This window comes from Macaca thibetana, chromosome 13 (genome assembly GCF_024542745.1).
Source record: "Macaca thibetana thibetana isolate TM-01 chromosome 13, ASM2454274v1, whole genome shotgun sequence".
NCBI lineage: Eukaryota > Metazoa > Chordata > Mammalia > Primates > Cercopithecidae > Macaca > Macaca thibetana.
Genome location: NC_065590.1, coordinates 17,616,811 through 17,634,807, shown reverse-complemented (window position 1 = coordinate 17,634,807; position 17,997 = coordinate 17,616,811). Strand labels below are relative to the sequence as shown.

At 37.5% G+C, this 17,997-nt stretch overlaps 3 protein-coding genes across 8 annotated transcripts in view; 1 reads left to right on the top strand and 2 right to left on the bottom strand.

Moving 5' to 3' along the window:
• Positions 1–7,319, top strand: part of BUB1 (BUB1 mitotic checkpoint serine/threonine kinase) — a 40,990-nt gene extending 33,671 nt beyond the window's left edge. The window contains exons 20-25 of the mRNA XM_050753005.1: positions 2,906–3,021; positions 3,337–3,498; positions 3,676–3,833; positions 3,935–4,106; positions 5,312–5,418; positions 6,994–7,319. Coding sequence (XP_050608962.1) covers positions 2,906–3,021; positions 3,337–3,498; positions 3,676–3,833; positions 3,935–4,106; positions 5,312–5,418; positions 6,994–7,189 — 911 coding nt within the window. The 3' untranslated portion in view covers positions 7,190–7,319. The remainder of the gene's footprint in view (positions 1–2,905; positions 3,022–3,336; positions 3,499–3,675; positions 3,834–3,934; positions 4,107–5,311; positions 5,419–6,993) is intronic.
• MTLN (mitoregulin) overlaps positions 1–17,997 on the bottom strand; it is a 1,146,577-nt gene that overhangs the window by 84,568 nt on the left and 1,044,012 nt on the right. The window lies entirely within an intron of this gene.
• NPHP1 (nephrocystin 1) overlaps positions 1–17,997 on the bottom strand; it is a 364,586-nt gene that overhangs the window by 157,684 nt on the left and 188,905 nt on the right. The gene's annotated exons all lie outside the window — the stretch shown is intronic.

Genomic DNA, 17,997 nt, shown 5'->3' with positions numbered 1-17,997 from the left:
ACCATATTTTTCTATTCCTTGCCCTTGTTCTTTGTCTTCTACTCTCTTTCTTCCTTCTCTGATTTTGAGTTATTTCATAATTCCATTTTGTCGCCTCTCTTAGCATATTAATTATACTTCTTTAAAAAATTTTGTAAGTGGTTACCATAGTGTTTGCAATATACATCACAACTAATCTTTTTTGCTTGTGTAAGGAAGTTTTTATTCTTCATATTTGAAGGATAATTTTACTGGATACAGAATTCTAGATTGGTGGATTCCAAATTTCTAAGTACTTTAGATATTTCACTCCATTCTCTTCTTGCTTGCATGGTTTCTGAGAAGTCCTATGTAATTCTTATCTTTGCTCCTCTATAGGTAAGATGGTTTTATTTATCTTGCTTCTTTCAATATTTTCTCTGTGTCTTTTTCTGCAGTTTGAATATGGTATGCCTAGGTGTTGAATTTTCAGTATTTGTCCTGCTTGGTGCTCTCTGAGCTTCCTGGATCTGTGGTTTGGTGTCTATCATTAATTTTGGAAAATTCTGTGCTATTATTACTTCAATTTTTTTTTTTTTTTTTTTTTTTTTTGAGACAGAGTTTGGTCTTTTTGCCCAGTCTAGAGTACAGTGGCACAATCTCAGTGCACTGCAACCTCCACCTCCGGGGTTCAAACGATTCTACTGCCTCAGCCTCCCGAGTAGCTGGGACTACAGATACCTGCCACCATACCCGGCTAATTTTTTGTATTTTTAGTAGAGATGGGGTTTCATCATGTTGGCCTTGAACTCCTGACCTCAAGTGATCCGCCCATCATGGCCTCCCAAAGTGCTGGGATTACAGGCATGAGCCACTGCACCTGGCCTCAAATATTTTTGTCTGTTCCTTTCTCCCTTCTTCCTTCTGGTATTCCCATTCTACGTCTGTTACACATTTTGTAGTTGTCCCACACTCCTTAAATACTCTGTTCTGTCTCTTTCTTTATATATATATTTTTTGTTTGTTTGTTTGTTTTTTGCATTTCAGTTTTGGAAGTTTTTATTGGCCTATCTTCAAGCTCACTGATTCTTTTCCCTGCCATGTATTGGTGAGTCAATCCAAGGCATTCTTTATTTCTATTACAGTGGGTTTTTATTTCTAGCACCTTTTTTTGCTTCTCAGTTTCTCTCTGCTTATATTACCCATTTCTTCTTGCACACTGTCTACTTTTTTCATTAGAACCCTTAGCATGTCAACTAGAATTCAAAAAAAAAAAAAAATTCTAGTGTGGACTGGGCATGGTAGCTCATTCCTATAATCCCACCACTTTGGGAGACTGAGGTAGGACGATCATTTGAGGCCAGGAGTTCAAGACTAGCCTGGGCAACATAGCGAGACTCTGTCTCTGCAAAAAATTAAAAGAATAGCCAGTCTTGATGGTGTGCACCTATAGTCCTAGCTACATGGGAGGCTGAGGCAGGAAGATCACTTGAGTTTGAGGCTAGAGGCTATAGTGAGCTATGTTCATGCTACTGCACTCTAGCCTGGGTGACAGAGTGAGAACCTATCTCTAAAAACACAAACAACAAAATCCTAGTATGATAATTCTAAAATCTCTGCCATATGTGTGCCTATTTCTGATGCTTACTCTGGTGATTTTTTGTTAAGAGCCAGACCTAATATATGAGATAAAGGGAAATGAGATTAAATAGACCTTTAGTGTGAGCTTTCATGCTTAATCTGTCTAGGGTTAGGCTGTGTTTACAGTTTGCTGTCACTGTATCAGAGGCTATAATTGCCCTTTGTGTCCTTATTTTTGTTTCCTCTGTTGTCTTTGGGTTTCCCTAGGGACTTCTTAAATAAGGTCTGAGATGTGCAGTTCTTTACATTATAACTCCCCCAGTACTGGTTCCAGCAGTGGTTTCTGTTCCTGGCCTTCTACTTTGGCAAGCTGTGATTCTCTGTGTCCACCTGTCTGTCTCTCCAATTTTGGAGGAAGCAGATTGTCCTTTGACCTCAGTTCTCCAATGGATCTCAGAAGTGTTATTGATTTTCAGCCATTTGGCTTACTATGAGGGTGGAGGGATGACTCCAAGCTCCTCATATGCTGGACCAGGAACCAGAAATCTACTTCTTTACATCTGATTTTGAACATGTGAATTCTTTTTTTTTTAATTTAATTTAAAAAATCTAGTAAAGTCTAGGTGTGTTTTCTCACTCCTGTAATCCCAACACTTTGGGAGGCCAAGGCAGGAGGATCACTTGAAGCCAGGACTTTGAGACAAGCCTGGGCAACATGGTGAGACCCCATCTCTACAAAAAATTTAAGAATTACCTGGGCATGGTGGTGCACGCCTGTGGTCCTGGCTTCTCGGGAGCCTGAGGTGGGAGGATCACTTGGGCCCAGGAGGTCGAAGCTGGAGTGAGCTATTACCTTGCCATGGCAACCCAGACTGGGCAACAGCAAGACCCTGTCTCTAAAGAACAAACAAAAAACTACTACAACTTCACCTCTGTGGTCTTCCCCCAAAATCCAGTAACTCCAAAGTAACCACAAGAAACACATCAAACGAACCCAATTTGAGGGCCATTCTACAGCATACCTGACCAGTACTCTTTGGAACTGTTAAGGTCATCAAAAACAAGGAACATCTGAGAAACTCACAGCCCAGAAGAGGCTAAGTGGACATGATGACTAAACATAATGTATCCTAGAACATAGGCAAAAACTAGGGAAATGTGAGTAAGATGCAGAGTTTAGTTAATAGGAGCGTAATACTTTGGTTGATTATTTGTGACAAATATACCATAGTTATGTAAGAGTTAACAATTGCAGACAGTGGATGCAAAATATACAGAAAATTCTACTCTCGTAACTTCTCTGTAAATTGAAAACTATTTAAAATAAAAGGCTTACATAAATTAAAATTTTCAATGATCTTCTAAGGTTCTAAGCTGGTCAACGTCCATCACCTTCTTGGAGAAGGAGCCTTTGCCCAGGTATACGAAGCTACCCAGGGAGATGTGAATGATGCTAAAAATAAACAGAAATTTGTTTTAAAGGTAAATGACCTGTGTTGTTTTTTGTATGATATAGAAATGAATTTTAGATCTTGAGTTTGCCAATCATTTTTTTTTCTTTAAGATAGTGGTGTTTTTATTTATGTCTATAGTTGGCAATTAAAAAACAAAAACTACAAAGGATTTAGAAATTTTTTTCCCACTAGGATTGTCTTGCAGCAAGTCCCACATTGCAGCAACAGTTCATAGCTTGTTATCACTGTCAACACCACATCCTTATTGGGATAGAGGTTGCTTGATTGCTATCATTTTTCAGAATGTGAGACTGGATATGAATTTCACATACCTGATTTGCAGGTCCAGAAGCCTGCCAACCCCTGGGAATTCTACATTGGGACCCAGTTGATGGAAAGACTAAAGCCAACTATGCAACACATGTTTATGAAGTTCTATTCTGCCCACTTCTTCCAGAACGGCAGTGTATTAGTAGGAGAGCTCTACAGCTATGGAACATTATTAGTAAGTATTCATTTTTATGATGAGCACATGAATTTAAAATGCATTTTTGGCTTGTACCTTGCATGTACTTTTGTGGTTGGGGCTTTTGTGGAGTGGTGGGCAGGGGCAAAGCTCTCAATTTGAAATTTTATTAATCTTGTGCCGCTAACTCAGGATTCCTTTTTCCATTGTTCCTAGAATGCCATTAACCTCTATAAAAATACCCCTGAGAAAGTGATGCCTCAAGGTCTTGTCATCTCTTTTGCTATGAGAATGCTTTACATGATTGAGCAAGTGCATGACTGTGAAATCATTCATGGAGACATTAAGCCAGACAATTTCATACTTGGAAACGGGCAAGTGTTATGCTTTTAACAGGGTTCTTCTCTTCCTATTTCCATAGCAGCCTTTCATCATTTGTGCTCATGCAGCCCGGCTTTGTTTGTGTTTAATACAGATTTTTGGAACAGGATGATGAAGATGATTTATCTGCTGGCTTGGCACTGATTGACCTGGGTCAGAGTATAGATATGAAACTTTTTCCAAAAGGAACTATATTCACAGCAAAGTGTGAAACATCTGGTTTTCAGTGTGTTGAGATGCTCAGCAACAAACCATGGAACTACCAGGTATAAAAGTAAAGTGAGGGACTTGGAAATATTTTTCTGTGTTGCACTCATCAGATTTTCAAAATGAATTTGGGGATCTAGGTAGTTTGAGGTGGTCTCTTGAGGAGCAGTTGAAGGAGAGATGAGCCTAAGGCCGACATGGCAGGGATAGAATTCTATTCCTGAAAAATACTCTACTTTCTTATTAGTCCATTATAGATCCTATTATCAGGAAAGGGGAGCAGATATATTCTGTGGTGTTTGATCATCGGGAAGAGTATTTAATGATTAGTGAACCCTTCAGAAAGGAAGTCATGCAGCAAACAGACAGCTTGGTGTATTGCGGTCAAGGTAGGCCAGCCCGATTTCCTAAATCAGGGATAACAGGGAGACCCGCATGCCCACTCTGGGTAGAGCTGAGCACATGTTGGATATACCTGGGATGCTCTCAGGCAGGATGGTGGGTTTGACTATAATAGATGGTATAGCCAGATTCCCAACTGGTCAGATCAGGAAATGGATCATTATTGTTCTAATGGAAGATTGCAGAATTTTCAACCAACTAGAATATTAGGTGGCCAGGGGGGAGAATGCTAATTGGGATAAATGAAAAGTTTTGAACCTGGGTTAACAAAACCAACCACCAAGTTCCCTGGTGAGAACTGTGTCTTTCCGGGAGCCCGTGGTAAAAGGGGCAAAGATTCGGAGGTGGGGGTCTTGTTTCTAGTATGCTGTCACTGCTAGTGAGGCCTTAGGAGACGGTCGTTTTCCATCCTGTGGATGTGGAGGGGACTGGAGTGTTCTTTTCAGTTATGAACATGTCACACAACAAGAGGCCATGGGGGCAAGTTAGAGAACGACAGCCAGAGTCCCAGGGGAGTGAGCCGGGAGGACTTCCAAGCTGTCCCTGTGGAGGAGGGCTTAGAGTGTTGTGTCTGCCCCGTGTGACAGAATGAAGGACTTGAGAGGGTCGTGGTAGCTCACGAGGGCAGAGCTTTCCAAGAGACTACCTTAGGAGGTGGAGGGTCGTCTGCTATCCGTGGAAGCCTCTGGCAAAGCCTAGATATTCAGTAAGACATGTTAGTGGGGTGGTTGAACAAATGCCTTCCAAAATGTTTTCAAAGTAAAATCCTGTGAGTATTTAACTTGCTGCCTTAGACAGGCATCTTCATATAGTCATGTGTAAATTACCATTTAAGTCATATACACCTCTGTCTTCTTCATAGATTGATTACTTTGGGGTTGCTGCAACAGTATATTGCATGCTCTTTGGCACTTACATGAAAGTGAAAAACGAAGGAGGCGAGTGTAAGCCTGAAGGTCTTTTTAGAAGGTGGGTATTAGCGTTGGTGCTGTAGTGAAAAGAGAATAACTAGAGCAGAATGTTAGGTTCCATCTGGCAAAAAAAAAAAAAAAAGGATCTCTGTCACCACATGGAAATCCTATGCCTTGGGCAGTATGGTGACAGGACAGTCCTGGGCACTGGGCACAGGGAGCAAGCTGCATAGCTTTACCACTTCTGTCTCCCCACTGGGGCAGCTGATGTTCTCACTGAAAGCTCCTGGTCAAATGGTTGACATCCTGTACACATGCAAATGTTTCCACCCCTAATCACCTAATGTCACTAGTCCTCAGGTTTTCACTTTTTTTTTTTTTTTTTTTTTGGTCTGTGGAAATACTGATCCTGTTTTTGTCAGATATTTGTAAGAAGCAAAGGAAATAGTGTGTGTGAAAGTGCTTCATAAATTATAAAGTAATATGATGAGTAGCTCTCTCTCACAGGACAGTCCTAGCCCTGTGTTACTTGAGCTTCTCAAAGATTTTTTCTTTTCTTTTTTTTTTGTCTATAAATCACAGTGAAAATTCATGATTAGGCAAGAGTTCTTCCTGTCAACATGGATGGCTCTCCTAACACAATGTGTGAACACACTGTTGGAATGTTTTGTTTAAGCTGAGTTTTTGGTACCTGCATATTCATTATATCACTTATACTTTCTTTTTTGAGGCATAAAAACATGCAGAAAAGTACACTCATCTTAAGTGTACAGCCTAATGGACTTTTACATATGTTTATATCTTCTTGAGAAAACATAAGATGGGATTCCTGTGAACCTCATCTCCCCCAGCCCCCACTAAAAAAAAAGAAAAATAGCAATAATTTTATGAAATGTCATATACTGTACATAAATAAGGTGAGGTTCAGGCCCTGGAGGAAAGCTTATAACAACTATTCTTTATTCTGCATAATGAACCTCGTGTTTGGCAAATACTTTATTCCATCTTTGGCTCAAAATTGAAGGAGCAGATAGTTACATCTCTGACCACCAGTGTGAAGAAGAGCTGGAAGTTAACCCTCAGCAGACCTGATGGCATTTCCTGTCTGGAGCACAATTCCGTTACATTCTACTTTCTCTCCAAAGCCTTATCTCCACGTTCTGGAGTTTCTGCAGTTAATTTTAACAATTTTAGTAGTTGGAACTCTTAACTCTGGGCTCTCTCCTGGGCAGTCCAGCCTGTCTACCTGGTCCTGGTGCATGTGCAATTAGGCTTGACAGAAGCATTTGGCCAGATTATCCAATTCTGGCAGTATTGTATGTATGGCTAGCCAGAAGCAGACAGTTTGGGTTTTTATTTAAAGAGAGAGAGAGAAAATGTTTTGACTTGCAGTATTGCTAAAAGATTACTTATATTGTTTTTTGGAACAAGATGTATAAGACGTTCAATTGGCTCTTGAATCTCTCTCATATGTAATAGATACAGTGTTTCCATCCTTGCTGCATTGTATTGTGTTTAGCTGAGAGTTGTTACACTAAACTGTCCACGCCTGTGGAAGGCAGATGCAGGGGTAGGGTTATCCTGCATATTGAAGGCTACATTTTAGCCATTATTTATGCTTTGTCTTTTTCAGGCTTCCTCATTTGGATATGTGGAATGAATTTTTTCACATCATGTTGAATATTCCAGATAGTCATCATCTTCCATCTTTGGATTTGTTAAGGCAAAAGCTGAAGAAAGTATTTCAACAACACTATACTAACAAGATTAGGGCCCTACGTAATAGGCTAATTGTACTGCTCTTAGAATATAAGCGTTCACGAAAATAAAATTTGAATATAGACAATCCTTAAAAATCACACTGTAAATACGAATCTGCTCACTTTAAACCTTGATTTTTTTCATTTGCTGTTTATGTAAATGTTTGTTAACAATAAATCCCACAGAATATTTCCGTGTGACTTAGTTGTTAAAATATTTCAACAAAATACACAACCACATAAGGTCCCTATGTAGCAGGCTTATTGGGCTGTTTCTGGGATGCACACATTCGTGAGAATAATTCAGATGTGAGCATTGAGAAATCACTTTTTAAACACTGACCTGTTTAAGCCAAAAAAGGGCCAAGGCAGCTATTTTCCCAATTTGAAGTTTGGTGTCTGTGTACACACACACACACACACACACACACACACACACACACATTTCCCTAACATTTCCAAGGGACTTCAAGTTTTTATGAATAAAGCTTGCCTGCCCTTTATGGTACCTGTCCTTCATTAGAATGTATATCAATACTGACATTTTAATAATGCTGTTGATCAACTTAACAACAGTTATATTGATAGTTTCTTAGCTTGCCAATAAGACCTACATGGATCGAATAGAAATCTGAATGACAGAAAGGAAAATTGTTCTATTCCATACCTCATATATATGAAGCCATCCTAGGTTCAATAAGATCTTCAGCGTGTTATATTTCTTATGCATCAGAATTATGATTTCCAGGGTTGCATCCACACAGAAGGAAGAACTTATTCATGTATTTATTCATTCCTTCATTCTTCATGAATTTGTTTAATATCTATTCAATCAGTCCAAAACCTATTTATTTAACGTTAATCTTGAGCAGTACACTATGACAGACACAGAGAAGGACAGAGTGAAAAAACCAGATTAGAAAGGAGCACAGCCTGATCTTTTCCGTATTTTACCTGTACTCCCAGAGCCTCTGTGTTCTGCTGATTTGCTCTGATGTGACTTGATAGTCTTAGTCATTTCAATATGATGTAGCCTCATATGAAAAGCAAATAACTCCCTGAGTGTCTGATTTACTACCAAGAGGAAATACAATCAGCAAGGGAAATCAGACTCAATGTATGCAGCCTGCATGTGATGTTTGCAGAGGGTGTTGAAACATAAAATACAGGATATAGTATATACATGACAAGAACTCATGCATTGGCTTCAGGAATCTGGGCTGCTTTGGACCTTATTTATTTATGTATGGACCTCACGTAAATCCAGGCTGTCTCTACCTCCTGATAACAACATTCTACTCTCTCAGGCTGAATTCTTCTACAGTCTAACAGCCCATAATACCCTTGTAAAAGCTGTGAATATACCTACTCACTTGAATATCAATTACGTTAACACGGCAATCTTCGTTGTCTCCAGTTGCCCATGAAACGGAGCCTTGAAATTCCTCCAGAACCTAGGTCACCTTCATGCCAGCAGTCTGCTCAATCACCTCGATGCTTAGTCACTAAAAGGGCTTGCTAAGTTAGGGAGCCTCGTGAAAATAAAGTGATGTAACTATCAGGATCTTGTTCCTTTTTTATTGCACTAACAAAATAGAAAATATAAATGGTTCCCCAGAATGTAATATTTAAAGACCTATCTCCTTTAGTGAAAGAAAAAACCTCATATATTATGCTTCCTTAGACATATTTTTTGTCTTTTTCGTCCTTTGAAACATAGATATTTCCTATATATTTTTCTTGCTAATAAAAATTTGAGGCAATTTTGTTAAAAAAAAGCACAAGGATATTTATATGTGTGTGTGTATACATATGTGTGTGTGCATGTATATATACACACATACAGATACGTATTTCCCCTTCTCACTAAAGTAACTCAGTAGACATGTGCTCTTATTTACACAGTAAATGCACACACATGTGTACAGACACCCAACTTGACTGAAGTCTTAAAAATCTCGGCCTTCTCTCTGACTCTTTACATCTAAGAGCATGTTTTCTATATGAGAGATGTCTAAAAAATCACAGTAGCCAGTGACTGCACACCAATGCTGAGCAGATTTTGAAAATATCAAGTCCTAGACACATACTGTCTACATGTAAGACAGACTATGAAATATTAGTAAAGAATGAGAATACTTCTTCTTTTAATTCCTTAGGCTTCACACCTATAGAAATTAAAACCACAGTCTATTAAAATGATTCAATGAAAAAGCTGTGGCTCATTTCAGTTTTTTATTTTATGCCAGGGATGAATAGCAGTATGGACTTCAAAACAATAATTACCAGGGCCTGAAAATGTACTTCTGAAAGTAACCCTGTGGAGAATTATGAGAAATATACTTGGAATATAAGCAGAAACTGGAAGGATTAATAGAATAAAAACAATGTATTTTTTCTTCTTTAATTTAGTGAAATCAGTAAGATTGACTAGCATCAACCACTGAAAATGCAGGGAAGAATACAATTTTAATATTTTGTTTAACAAAATGTGCCACTTCTGTATTTGAAGGGCTTCAGTTTGGGTCCTACTGTTGTCACTCAAGAACTGTGTGACATTTATGATATCATAAATTGATTTCATAAATGACCAAATATAGGGTTAATCTATATCTAAAGGCATAATTTTAGCTAGAATCAATATAGACTTAGATTTCAAGTAATTTGGTAGGCTCTTCAATTTCTGGAGACATCCCGATTTATTTTAGATTATATCTATGTAAAATTTTTAAAGTAAAGTAAATCAGCTTAAAAGTGATTAAGGTAAATCAGCTTAAAGTCCATACATGTAATAAATATTTCTTGTGATTCATTATACTATAGGTACTAGTTTGAGAGTTAGAAACTGAAGATACAAATTCATAAGCATGTTGAGTTGATGGATTAACCACACACCACACATCAAATTAGGGTGTCACTGCATGCCTTACAGTTTCAAGAGATATTACAAAATAGTAAACACTAACTACAGCCTATTGTGTAAAAGATGACTTATTAGAATTTATGCCCCATCCCATGTGGTTAGAACTTCCTTGAGCGCCAGAGCCTTCTATATTCTCAGTAAAAAAGGCAGTGTGCATTTTAGTTTGTTAAATGAAAAGTGTAAATTAATGATTAAGTTTCTAAGTGAGTCATTATCATACTACCTTTCCAAAATTTTAATAAACAATATAAAAATTGATAGGAAAATTCTCATTGTCAAATATCATACAGAATTCTCTAATTAATCTCAAGGAAGAATGATAATTGGGTGGGGTTTCATGAACAAAGACAAAGTTGTTTCTATTCAGCTTGCTCTAAAAAAGAAAAGAAAATTAAAAGGATCTAAAGCCAAACTTTTAGTTCACATTAAGACATGTAAAATCTAAATACATTACACTTACTATTTTTTTAATTTTCAAACTAGTACATAAAAATAATGAATCACAAGGAATATTTATTACATTTACGAACTTTAAAATCAAAATATATTCACTTTTAAGCTGATTTACCTTATTTTTAAAACTTTATATAGAAATAATCTAAAACAAATCAGGATGTCTCCAGATATTCAAGAGCCTGCCAGGTTACTTGAAATCTAAGACTGTATGGATTCTAGCTGAGGTTATGCCTACAGATATAGATGAACCCTATATTTGGAAATGTGAGACTCGTTTTCCTCATTTTTACTTGACTATTTGTGCATTTTTATTAATATTTTAAGACTCCTTTCTTTTTCACTTTATCTGATACAAAAGTATTCTTGATGCTGTACCCAGAAAACATGAGACAATAATTTCTTCAACATAACAGCATTATTTGTAAGATTTACAGTAGTATTTAGTGATATGCCAACTAATACAGAGCAGTGAATTTGGTAGGAAGTGGATATATTTAAAGACTAGTATAAACTAATTATAATACACAAAACTACTCTGCTTACTGATTAAATTTTTTGTTAAATTTGTTAGTCTGGAGGCAACAGTCAAGGTGGGTCAAATAGTTGAATGTACCTGTGGAAGCATTCAGCTAGCTCATTACTGAAAAGCCCCAGTGATATCTTAACCAATACCTTGTTGGAAAACAAAAGGTCCATAGAATTATGCTTCCCAATAGGAAACTGTTTTAAAATATACATATATTACATTTAAGACCCTTTTACAAAATGTGTGTTTCTTCTTTATTCTCTTTAAATTTGGTTGATATATTTACATAAACAAATTTTAAATACTACAAATATTGAATATTGGAATGAGAAGCTTACTTTGTTCTCTAGGTCATTTTTCCAAATGAGTAAACAAAAAATGGTAAGTACAATATAAGAGGAAATTATCCACCAACGGTACAGTGCATTGCAAACAAGCTCTCCCTCTATCCTCGCTTATCTCAAAAGCAAACTGAATGTGGAAGAGAAACTAAAAATACTTTTTTAGAAATAAAAAGAATTGTGAAAAGATAAGAGTGTTTGTTGTTTGGCTTTTTGTAGTGTGAAAAAACAGACGTCCGATGACACAGAAATTTCAAATGGACACCCAGGCTAAATTTTAAAAAGACAATGCTGTTATCACAGATTTATTTACATTGTCTATTTATTATTACTTACGTATCATTATAAATACTCTCTTGAATAAAAATTATAAAGAGAGAAAAACTGAATAGATGTAATGACTATATTATCAAAACCCTAAAGTATTTATTATGTACCTTAGAAAGAACTCAAAAGGAATGGATTACAAATTATCACATATTTAGTCAATGTATTTATTTAATTGTGACAAGTGAAATAATATTAAATAAATTATGTTCTGTCTTCAGACTAAACTCATCCCAATTAAGGGTAAGCATTTTGTAAGTACTTAACATATGTTATTGTATTAACAACTCATGTAATACCATGGAGTTTCACCAATGGCCCTGGTGGAACTATGACTGCTGATGAAAACATGTTGCATTTTGCCTCTGGCAAAATCTTTTTCATTTGCTCCAACTGTAGTCATCCATTTTCTAGAGTGGTGCTACTTCGGTTGCTAATATCACTAGTCTGTCAAAATATATGAGGGACTTAAATCTTTTATCCAAATAAAGATTACAGGGATTTTTTTTCCCCCAGTGTACTAGCCATTTGCTTTCTTCTAATAAACAAAAGAAATGCTGAGATTAAAAAATTACATTTAGTATTCTGAATGACAAAAATATTTTGACCTATATTTGAACATGAGTAATCTGTGTATTTGATAAATGTTAAATTATTATATTCTTCATTGTAAGAATATTTCAAATGTTTATTTTTACTATTATTATTAAAGTAGCAACCTAATATTTTTCCTAATTCAGGTAACTTTTTTATTAAAGGAAGTACATTTTATTTTTAAAAGTTACATGCAAGTATATAGGTATTTAAATTTTTTTTTATTTTTAACAAAAAATAAAATCCTACCTTTGCAACTAACTTATTTTCATTTATCACTCTATTAGGGATATTTGTTCAGACATATCTCTCTTTCTCTCTCAATAGGTAGATAATTATGCACTTCATTTTTTACATCTCTTAAACATTTGACTTTGACTTTTATGACTTTTAATCATAGATATTTCCAAGTTTCAGGAATCTTTACATTTTATTTTAGAATAAGATAAACAGCTTGCAGACAGAGTACTCACTAAGTTAGTGATGAGAAAACTGGTAGTTCTCTACAAAGTACTAACACTTAGTCACAACACCAAACTAACTTCAAAATGCAATCCTAACATTTGTTAACAAGGAGAATCAGTATATTTACTACTGATTACCGTAATGTGTGTTTGCGTGTGGGGAGGGTGTTCTAAATTATTCTAGTAGAAATGTAAAGGACTCTTGAAAAAAGTTATAGAATATCATTGCCCTTGATGTCAAAAATCTGTTTTTAAATCTATTGTTTCCTAATTAATATAAGAATTTTGGCAATGTATACTACATTCCCAATTTGCTTTGAGACTAGACACATTTATTGTGTCTATGTGTAAGAATGATGTGGAGAAATCTACAAGGTAGAAAATTGGCATCTCTCATTTCTGCACATCTTATAGAGCAGAGCCAATGATCACCTTTGTTCAGATTTTTTTTTTGAATGTTTTTATAGCAAAAAGCTTTGGAAGATAGAGACAGTGTCTCACTCTTTGAAGCAAAGGGAAGATTTTTTATTGATTATTATAATGAAAATAATGCTTCTCTCTTAACCATAAAAAATGTTCAGAATAAGAAAATGTCTTTTTTTCTACAAATTATTCTAGGGTTCCAGGCTTTCGTGGTTTGTCTGACTGTCATCATTTCCAGACACCAAAATGAAACAGTGGAAATCCAGGTCAGAAGTTAATTTTAACAAGGTTGCCCTTCTAATTATCGGGTTGGCTGACATTTACTCACGTGGTCACACTTAGCCAGGAAAAATACTGGTGAATGTGGTCTTAACCTGAGTAGCCATGAGGAAGGAGAGAAAAAGGTTGGATAGAGACAGGCTGAACAACCACTGATACATGGTCTTTAAAAATCCTGGGTAACAGCTACTCGGGAGGCTGAGGCAGGAGAATGGCGTGAACCCGGGAGGCGGAGCTTGCAGTGAGCCGAGATCGCGCCACTGCACTCCAGCCTGGGCGACAGAGCGAGACTCCGTCTCAAAAAAAAAAAAAAAAAAAAAAAAAAAGAATAAACACAAGGAAAAATTTTTAAAAAGAACGACTATGTGTAATAATCCGAATAAAATCTAAACATGATAGCTGGGAGTTGGGTGGACACCAAAGAGAGATAAGTGCAGGACAAAAGAACTTAATAGGAAGATATAAGCACTGGGATATTTTAAAAACTTAGGTTATACAAACATGAACACTGGTCAACAACATACTGGCTACCAAGACTCAGAGTGTTAAAATTAAAATAATGAAATATGTATATTATGCAAATACATAGCAGCAGCAAAAAAGAACAGAGAGGAAGATAAAAAGGAAGGAAAGAAGGAGGGATGAAGGTAGGAAAGCAGATCAAACAACTCAGTAGCAAGGAAAAACCCAACTGAAAAGGTGTAAATGATATAAATATGTATTTCTCAAAGGACATAAAAATAGCCAACATATATACGAACAAAATGCTCAAAATCACTTATTATCAGGGAAATAAAAATTAAAACCACAATGATATATCACCTCACACCTGCTAAAGTAGCTATTACCAAAAAAATAGCAAAGATAGCAAGTGTTGGTGAGGACGTGGGGAAACAGAAAACTCCTATACACATTTGGTGGGAGTGTAAATTCGTCTAGCCATCGTATAAAACAGTATGGAGATTTCTCAAAAAACTAAAAATAGAACTATCATTTGGTCCAATAATCCCACTTCTGAGTATACATCCAAAGGACTTGAAATGAATATTTCAAAAAGATATCTGTACTCCCATGTTCACTGCAGCATTATTCACAATAGCCAATACATTGAATCAACGTAAGTGTCCAACAAACAATGAATGGATAAAGAAAATGTGGTAACACAAACAGTGAAATACTATTCAGCCTTAAAAGGAAAAAAAATTCTTGTCATTTACAACAACATGGGTGTATTAGTCCATTCTCAGACTACTAATAAAGATATACCTGAGACTCGGCAATTTATAAAGGAAACTTACAATCGTGGTGGAAGGGGGAGTAAACCTTTCTTCACATGGTGCCAGGAAGGAGAAGAGCAGGGCAAAAGGGGGAAAGCCCCTTATAAAACCATTAGATCTCATGAGAACTCACTCACTGTTACTAGAACAGCAGCATGGGAGTAACCACGCCTATGATTAAATTACCTCCCACTGAGTCCCTCCTACAATTCAAGATGAGAATTGGGTAGGGACACAGCCACACCATATCAACTGACAAACCTGGACGACATTACGCCGAGTGAAGTAAACCAGGTACAGAAACACAAATACTCCATGATCTCACCTATATATAAAATCTACAGAAGTTGAACTCATAAAAGTAGAGTACAATGATGGCTATCAGAGGCAGGGTAGAGAAGGGAAATGGGGAGATGTTGGTCAAAGGGTACAAAATTTCAGCTAGACAGAATAAATAAGTTTTTGAGATTTATTATACAGCATAGTGACTACAGTGAATACGAGGGTAATTTACATTTCAAAATTGCTAAAAGAGCAGATTTTACATGTTCACACCATGTAAAATGATAGATTTGATGAATATATTAATTAGCTTGATTTAATCATTTCAGAAAGTATATATATATATCAGAACATCACAGTGTACCCCATAATATATACAATTATTTCTTGTCAAAAATGAAGGAGGAAAGAAGGAAAAGAAAGAGAGGAAAGGAAAGGAAAGGAAAAGAGAGAAAAGAGAAAAGAGGGAAAAGAGAAAAGAAAAGAAAAGAAGTTGTAATCTTAACATTCCTACATTTAAATATAAAGATGAAGACAGTTTCTTCTTCTGAGTGTTTTGAGGGCAAGAGGATGTGAGTTATGCATGACAGTGATACATAGGGGCGAATAAAACTAGTGAGCGCTCCACATAGAACAACAGGTCATGATGCAAGCTACGTGATTAAATTGCACTTTTCCACTTGAAGTCCAAAAAAGGGATGCAACATATATTACATAATACAGTCATGTGCTGCACAATGATGTTTCAGTAAAAAGTGGACAGCCAATAAGACAGTGGTCCCATAAGATTACAAAGGAGGTGAAATATTTCTATTGCCTGGTGATATTGTAGGTTTTCCAGTGGGACAAGCTATGCAGGTGGAAGCCAGTGATAATGATGATCTTGACCTTGTATAGGCCTAGGTTAAAAAGTGTGTCTGCGTCTCATTTAATCATAAAAAAATTTAAAAGGTAAAACAAAATAAAAAGAATTAAAAATAGGAAAAAGAGTCAGAGCAAGATGGCTGAAAAGGAACAGCTCCAGCCTCTAGCTCCCAAAGCGAGTGACACAGAAGACGGGTGATGTCTGCAATTTCAACTGAGGTACCGGGTTCATCTCACTGGGGAGTGCCGGACAATCGGTGCTGGTCAGCTGGTGCAGCCCGACCAGCGAGAGCTGAAGCAGGGCGAGGCATCGCCCTCACCTGGGAAGCACAAGGGGGAAGGGAATCCCTTTTCCTAGCCAAGGGAAACTGAGACACACAACACCTGGAAAATCGGGTAACTCCCACCCTAATACTGTGCTTTACCAAAGGTCTCAGCAAATGGCACGCCAGGAGATTATATCCCACACCTGGCCCGGAGGGTCCCACGCCCACGGAGCCTTCCTCATTGCTAGCACAGCAGTCTGAGATCTAACTGCAAGGCAGCAGCGAGGCTGGGGGAGGGGCACCCGCCATTGCTGAGGCTTACGTAGGTAAACAAAACAGCCTGGGAAGCTCGAACTGGGTGGAGCCCACCACAGCTAAAGGAGGATTGCCTGTCTGTAGACTTCACCTCTGGGGACAAGGCAGAGCTAAACAAAAAGCAGGAAAAACCTCTACAGATGTAAATAACCCTGTCTGACAGCTTTGAAGAGAGCAGTGGATCTCCCAGCATGGAGGCTGAGATCTGAGAACGGACAGACTGCCTGCTCAAGTGGGTCCCTGACCCCTGAGTAGCTTAACTGGGAGACATCACCCACTAAGTGCAGACGGACACCTCACACCTCACACAGCTGGGTACACCCCTGAGACGAAGCTTCCAGAGCAAGAATCAGACAGCAACACTCGTTTTTCAGCAATATTCTATCTTCTGCAGCCTCTGCTACTGATACCCAGGCAAACAGGGTCTGGAGTGGACCTCAAGCAATCTCCAACAGACCTACAGCTGAGGGTCCTGACTGTTAGAAGGAAAACTAACAAACAGAAAGGACACCCACACCAAATCCCCATCAGTACGTCAGCATCATCAAAGACCAAAGGCAGATAAAACCACAAAGATGGGGAAAAAGCAGGGCAGAAAAGCTGGAAATTCAAAAAATCGGAGCACATCTCCCCCTCCAAAGGAACGCAGCTCATTGCCAGCAACGGATCAAAGCTGGACGGAGAATGACTTTGACGAGTTGAGAGAAGAAGGCTTCAGCCGATCAAACTTCTCAGAGCTAAAGGAGGAACTATGTACCCAGCGCAAAGAAACTAAAAATCTTGAAAAAAGAATGGAAGAATGGATAACTAGAATAATCAATGCAGAGAAGGCCATAAACGAACTGACAGAGATAAAAACCATGACACGAGAAATACGTGACAAATGCACAAGCTTCAGTAACCAACTCGATCAACTGGGAGAAAGAGTATCAATGATTGAAGATCAAATGAATGAAATGAGGCGAGAAGAGACGTCTAGAGAAAAAAGAGGAAAAAGAAATGAACAAAGCCTCCAAGAAATATGGGATTATGTGCAAAGACCAAATCTACGTCTGATTGGTGTGCCTGAAAGTGAGGCGGAAAATGGAACCAAGTCGGAAAACACTCTTCAGGACATCATCCAGGAGAACTTCCCCAACCTAGTAAGGCAGGCCAACATTCAAATTCAGGAAATACAGAGAATGTCACAAGATACTCTTCGAGAAGAGCAACTCCAAGACTCATAATTGTCAGATTCACCAAAGTTGAAATGAAGGAAAAAATGTTAAGGGCAGCCAGAAAGAAAGGTCGGGTTACCCACAAAGGGAAGCCCACCAGACTAACGGCAGATCTCTCGGCAGTAACTCTACAAGCCAGAAGAGAGTGAGGGCCAATATTCAACATTCTTAAAGAAAAGAATTTTAAACCCAGAATATCATATCCAGCCAAACTAAGTTTCATCAGTGAAGGAGAAATAAAATCCTTTACAGACAAGCAAATGCTTAGAGATTTTGTCACCACCAGGCCTGCCCTACAAGAGACCCTGAAGGAAGCACTAAAC